Genomic DNA, 5828 nt, shown 5'->3' with positions numbered 1-5828 from the left:
GCTGCATGGGCAACAGCAGACCCTCCATATCACCCTGCCCAGGCTCTGTAGCTTCAGCTCCACTGGAGAGGACACTCCAGCGTCATCGCAAGATGTCGATTCAACACGGGAGGAGACAGATACCGTGTCACTCCCGAGTCAGACTGCACAGCCATTTTCGGCGGTGCAGATAGACTCTTAAGAAGCTACACCATCGTCTCTCAAGACGGACGGCTGCCGGCTGCGGCTGGCCTTCACGCAGAGGTGTCAGGTTGTCAGGTCATCATTCCATAGATGGTTAACCCCATGCCGACTTACTAGGCAGTGCACTTTGGGATGCAGGTGACAGAAACCCAACTCAAACTTGTTTTCCACAAGAAAGGACATTTATCAAATTGCAGGATTACAATAAAGGTAAGACTGTGTTTAGAAAGGGTGGACTCTGGGACTGGAAGTTTGTCTGGACTCTGCTTCCTCCTCAAGGAGGCTTATCCCCTCAGATGAGCTGCTCTCCTCTGCTTCAACTCAAATTACACTGTCACCTGGAGGGCAGAGCCCTGTGACTGGCAGCCCCGCTAAAACCTAATGTGGAATGGAGCTCCCCACCAAGGCAGTCCTGTTCACAGGAGGGGAGGAGGTGGACAGACAGAACAACGAGCACTTTCTACCCTGTCCTACCCAGTGGTCTTCATCATAGTTGTCACCTCTCCTTCCAGGCCCATCTGCCATTTCTGTCTGAAGCTGAAATAGGCCCCAAGTCACAGACAGAGTATTTCCAGGAGAGTAATGATGTCACAAAAAAGGGGTTCCAGAAGGCAGGGTAGGGTGGGGCCCAGAATTCCCACCTTGTTTAGAACATGAAGAGCTGTAAGCTGGGTGGGGCTAGAGTGTAGTTCATGAAAAAGAGTAGGTTCCTACCCAAACAGCTTTGTTCTACAGATTCTCAGAGAAATCCCTAGGCTGCCTGGGACCTGGGATCAGAGAGGGGCAGGAGAGAGGTAAGCTTCAGAAGGGGAATGTACCGGCCAGAACAACTGTCTTCCCCAAGGGGATCCCAAGAGTGAACTTCAGTGCTTCCCAGGGCTCAGGGACACCTGTCCCTGAAGGAATCTACCGAGTCAGGGCAGGGTAGGGTTGCATGAGCCGTACTTATACTAAGAAAATATTTGTTGCTTGTCTGAAATTCTAATGTAAGTTGGCATCCTATAATTTCATTTTCTAAATCTGGCAACTCTAGGGTGGGAGAGAAAAACAAAAGAATGGTTGCAAGCTCAGAATAGCACAGGGTCAGTCTTAGAAGATAGAACAAAAGATCCGTGAGGAGACATGGCCACCAGGGTAGCCACCTTGTCTGAGCAGAAGCTGCTTCATGCCTGACTCATGTAGTTGGTGGCTGGAGAAACCGAGTCCTCTGACCTCAGGAACACAGACCTAGTTTAAGGGGAAAGATACACCCACACGACACACACACACTGCTAGTGACAGAAATAGCCCCCCTCTTTGTTTTCACGACACTGACTGTTCTGAAGAATATAGACTGGTTTATTTTAGAGACGTTCCCTCTGTTTGGCTTTGCCTGATGTTTCCTAGGATTAGATACAGGTCCCCAGCCAGAATACTACAGAATAAATGAGAAGAGACCGGAAACGGCCAGATGGGGAGCAGTGAGTGAGTGAGCGAGGACAATGGGCTGTTCTCTCCTGATTCCTCAGACTCTCAGAGAAGACCAGCAGGAATCCCGTGAGGCCCTAAGCTCTGCAGGCCCTCCAACGCACCTGCTCCCCTCTGGGGATGAGGGGGGCGTTACTCATCGCCTTGGTCAGCTGCCTCGTTGCCAGAAATCAGGCCAGTCTTATCAACCGCTGTGACTTGGCCCAGGTGCTGCACCAGGAAGAGTTGGATGGATTCGAGGGGTACTCCCTGAGTGACTGTGAGTGCCATTTTCTCACCCCCTCCCCCTGATTTCTACTCTACTGGTCATACCCTATGTGGCCATCTTTCTTTTTCTCTTTCATCTATGAAAGTCAAGTTCAAAAAAAGCATCCCTCTCCAAGAAACCTTTCCCAACATTCCATGGTCATTCAGCCATTATTGACTTACTATGTGCCAGGAAATATTTTAGGTGCTGGGGATATAAACAAAGCCCCTTCCCTTATAGTGTTCACATCTTGGGGAAGAGATAAGCAATTAACAAACACAAAAAAATATAAAGCACTTCCTGGTGGTGATAAATGCTAAGCAGAAGAACACAGCAGGAGGAGTGATGGGGGTTACTGTTCTAGAAGGGGAAGTCAAGGAAGGCCTCTCTGAGGAGGTTACATTGAGCAGTGCTGGTCACCCAAAGGTTTAGGGAAGAGCATTCCAGGCAAAGGGAACTGCCATTGCAAAGGCTTCATCCTACTGCATGTTAGGGATATCTCCATTTTGCCCAGAATTTGGGCACACCTGTCTTACAACACTTTTTTCTTTTAACTTGCTTTGTGGGTTTTATTTCAGGTATATATCTTCATTCTTGTACTATAGGCCCTTTGAAGACAGCATCTGCATTTGACCCAACTAAAAACCCCTTGCAGGGCTTTGTACAGTTTCTGGCACACAGTAGATGATTAGTAGGTGCCGGAAGCATGGATGGACAGATGAATGATTAAGGTGATGGTTGGGTGATGGACCAAAGGATTCAAGGAGAAGCTAGGGGGTGTTTCTAGTCTGCTAGCTTCTTAGGCCTTGTTCCTTCCTTTTCATTTCTCATTTCTCTTTCCCTTCATCCTCCTTCTCCCTAGCTTGGCCCCCTCTAAATACCCTCCTCTCTTTTTTCCCAAGGGTTGTGCCTGGCTTTTGTAGAAAGCAACTTCAACATATCAAAGGTAAATGAAAATACAGATGGCAGCTTTGACTATGGCATCTTCCAGATCAACAGCCGCTACTGGTGCAACGATCACCAGAGTCACTCGGAAAACATCTGCCACGTGGTCTGTCAAGGTCTGTCCTGGGCCCCAGGGTGGGAGGAGGGAGAGGGGACCAGACTCTACTCACCAAACTTCTCTTTTCCACTTGCAGTCTGAGAACGTCCCCAGAGGGGTAGGTCAAGGAATCAGGGCGTTCCTTTGCTGAGCGGGTGTGACTAGTGGCCCCAATGCCCACCCATTTGGGAGATGCTGCGGTGTCCTTGAGCACCTTCCAGAAAGGCTCTGCACAGCCTGTAGCAGGAGAGCAGCAGCTAACATTTATTGACAGCGCATTCTGTACTAAGCACTTTTCACGCATAGCTGGTTTCATCCAACTTTCCATGCAGTAAAAACTATTATTCCCACTTTACAGAAGAGCAAACTGAGGCTTGTAGAATCAGTGGTAGCCAGACTGGTGATCCTGGGGGCCCAGCTCTCATTAATAAGCGGTACCCTCTTTGGTTAACGATCTGACCAAAGGTCGAGGACAAACTCCCCATTTCAGAGCTGATCCAGGAGACTCCACAGGTGCCTGACTCTGCCCCTCACTTCCTCTTTTGTATTCTGATTAATGTCCCTGGATCTTCACCTGAAGAGCCCTCATTAGGCAGGACTTGACCTTGGTCTCTGTGCTGCCTCTTTGGCATTTCCTTTCCCTAGAAACTCTCAAACTTTGGGTGAACCACCATCCACTCTGGCTAAAAACTATGGCAGTAAACAGGCCCAAAACTCAGTCCTCCTTCCCCCAGCCTGGGCCACCCTGACCACCAGCAGCCATTGTAGGGATGTCTAAAAGGGCCTCTGGAAGGGAGGGCTTACCTAGTCTGGATAGCCAGCCCCCAGGAGGCACATGCCTAGGCAGGGAGAGTGAGTGTCTGCCTCAGTTGTTGCGACTGTCACCTGCTCTCACAGGTATCTTCTTTCTCCTTTTCAGAGCTGCTGAGCCCCAATCTTTTCTCAGCCATCCACTGTGCAAAAAAGATTGTGTCCAGAGCAGGGGGGATGAAGAACTGGTGAGAAGGACACTGTAGGACTCAGTTAGTGGGCAGAGCCCCAGGAGGGGTGTGGGAGGGACAGTAGGCCAGGATCAGGTGGTTTCTGCAGTCTAGAAAGGAGTGGGATAGTGACAGGTCTCAGGACTCTGACTTGTATTAAACAAAAGCCTTTTGGTTACAGTAACAAACTAATTTGAGCTAGCTGAGGGAGAGTTCGTCTGCAAGGACACGGTGTCTTGCTGAGCCCACACAAAGGTGCAGCGTGGCCTCAGGAAGAGAATGGAACTTGGGCTGGAAGCTGTCAGCAAGCTTTCCCTGGCAGGGTTCTGCTCCTCTTGGTGCCTTTGCTTCACTATTTCTCTGCAGACCAGCTTTCTCTGCTCCACGGTCCACAAGACAAACTATGGTCTAAGTGGTTAAGCTCAGTCCCAGTCTAAGTGCCTGGGCCAGAGAATCCGATTGGTGCACCTTGGACCCTGTGCCCCACTTGGTTCCATCAACTGTAGGTATGGGAACAATTAAGGCAGTACTGTCACGGCTGCCACAGGGCTCCTCACTCCATAACTGGCAGCAACAGTTTCCATAAAAATGTGTTTCTCATTGGCTGGGCAGTCACCCCCAAAGCTGTCAGCTTACCAACACAGGATGTTGGCATGATTACTTAACTTTTCTGAGCTTTAAACTGGGTGTATAAATAGTATCAATGGCTGCCTTCGCAGGCAACTGTGAAGATGGAAGGAGTTAAGTGCCTTGCATACTCTAAAAACACCTTGCAACAGAAGGGACAACAATGGGGAGGGGGATAACTGGGGAAAGATAAGGAAGGGTCTAGTCAAGGAACAAGTATAAAAGACCCATGGACATGAACTACAGGGTGGGGATTGACTGTAGGGAGGGGCAAGGGAGGGGAGAGCAACGTTGAGGGTGCGGAATTGGGACAACTGTAATTGAACAACAACAAAATAAAATAAATGAAAAAAAAGAAGAAGAAGGAACATGGTGACAAGGCTGAACCTTTCTGGAGGGACAGTCAGTAGTTGCCCCTGGAAAATATAGTAACTCTCAGCCCTGTAAAACAGTGTTCGCCCTCTTCAGAAGGACATGAGGATTTGAAAATGCCAAAGCACACTGACTGGGGAAGAGTGCGAACACCGTGGACAAGGGAAACATAAGGGAAGGATCAGAGGGGCCGGAGGAAGATAGATGAGAGCTAGGAACGAAGGCGCTCTGCGTGGAAGACTGGCTAAGCACTGGGTCACGTGGGTGGAGAAGCAGCTACTGTGCGGGAAGCAAGAACCGGTTTTTCTCTCTCCACAGGGCAGCCTGGAGGATGCACTGTTCAGGCCGGCCACTCTCCTACTGGATGACAGGATGTCGCCTGGCATGAGACAGGGTGCAGGCCTGCGGTGGGGTCATTCCAAAACCCCTCTCCTCCCTTCCGAATGCTTCCTCCCTTCTTCTCTTGCTTCCACTTCCTGTTATTTTCTTCCCTTCCCCATTACAAATAAAACTGACCAGAGTCCCAGGCATAAATGATTTTCTAGGGCTTTCTTCTTGTTCCTATCCAGGCCCAGGCCCCTGGTTCCTGACTGTCATGTGTAAACCGAGAGGACCACAGTGGAGATGTTTCTTTATTTTTTTTAAAGTATATTTTATTGATTATATTGTTACAATAGTTCCAATTTTTTCTCCTTTGCTCCCCTCCACCCAGCACCCCCCCCTCCCCCAACAATCCCCCCCGCCAAGTCTGTGCCCATGGGTCGGACATACAAGCTCTCCTGCCTCACCCTTTCATATATTCTTCTTTTTTAAAATAAGTAAATAAATAAATAAATATTTTAAATAAATAAATAAATATTTTAACAATAAAAAATAACAATCCCTCCCTCTCAGACTTAAGACCCTTTAT

The 5828-nt window shown here is 48.9% G+C and overlaps 1 protein-coding gene across 4 annotated transcripts; it reads left to right on the top strand.

Annotated features, from left to right (window-relative positions):
• The first annotated feature begins 233 nt into the window (after window positions 1-233).
• On the top strand, window positions 234-5452 carry LYZL6 (lysozyme like 6). 4 transcript variants are annotated; one of them, XM_090291055.1, is made up of 4 exons: window positions 411-1909; window positions 2800-2958; window positions 3859-3937; window positions 5237-5452. In XM_090291055.1, exons 1-4 carry the CDS (start codon window positions 1771-1773, stop codon window positions 5304-5306), a joined length of 447 nt encoding a protein of 148 aa, XP_090147181.1. In that variant the 5' UTR covers window positions 411-1770; the 3' UTR covers window positions 5307-5452. The 4 variants fall into 4 exon arrangements, with proteins under 4 accessions (XP_090147180.1, XP_090147178.1, XP_090147179.1 ...); XM_090291054.1 differs by lacking the exon at window positions 5237-5452 and adding an exon at window positions 234-393 and having other exon boundaries at window positions 1692-1909; window positions 2800-3860; XM_090291052.1 differs by lacking the exon at window positions 5237-5452 and adding an exon at window positions 234-393 and having other exon boundaries at window positions 919-1909; window positions 2800-3860.
• The last annotated feature ends 376 nt before the right edge of the window (window positions 5453-5828 follow it).

Source organism: Furipterus horrens, unplaced genomic scaffold, assembly GCF_987537825.1.
Source record: "Furipterus horrens unplaced genomic scaffold, mFurHor1.1.pri manual_scaffold_11, whole genome shotgun sequence".
In the NCBI taxonomy this organism is placed as follows: Eukaryota; Metazoa; Chordata; class Mammalia; order Chiroptera; family Furipteridae; genus Furipterus; species Furipterus horrens.
This window is presented reverse-complemented; position numbering and strand designations above follow the sequence as displayed.

Bases quoted from the DNA above. Each gene is read 5' to 3' on its own strand.
- LYZL6 (XM_090291055.1), top strand. From the start codon at position 1,771: ATGAGGGGGGCGTTACTCATCGCCTTGGTCAGCTGCCTCGTTGCCAGA. The intron at 2,959-3,858 runs GTCTGTCCTGGG...TCTCCTTTTCAG, and splicing joins CTGCCACGTGGTCTGTCAAG to AGCTGCTGAGCCCCAATCTT. The intron at 3,938-5,236 runs GTGAGAAGGACA...CTCTCTCCACAG, and splicing joins GCAGGGGGGATGAAGAACTG to GGCAGCCTGGAGGATGCACT.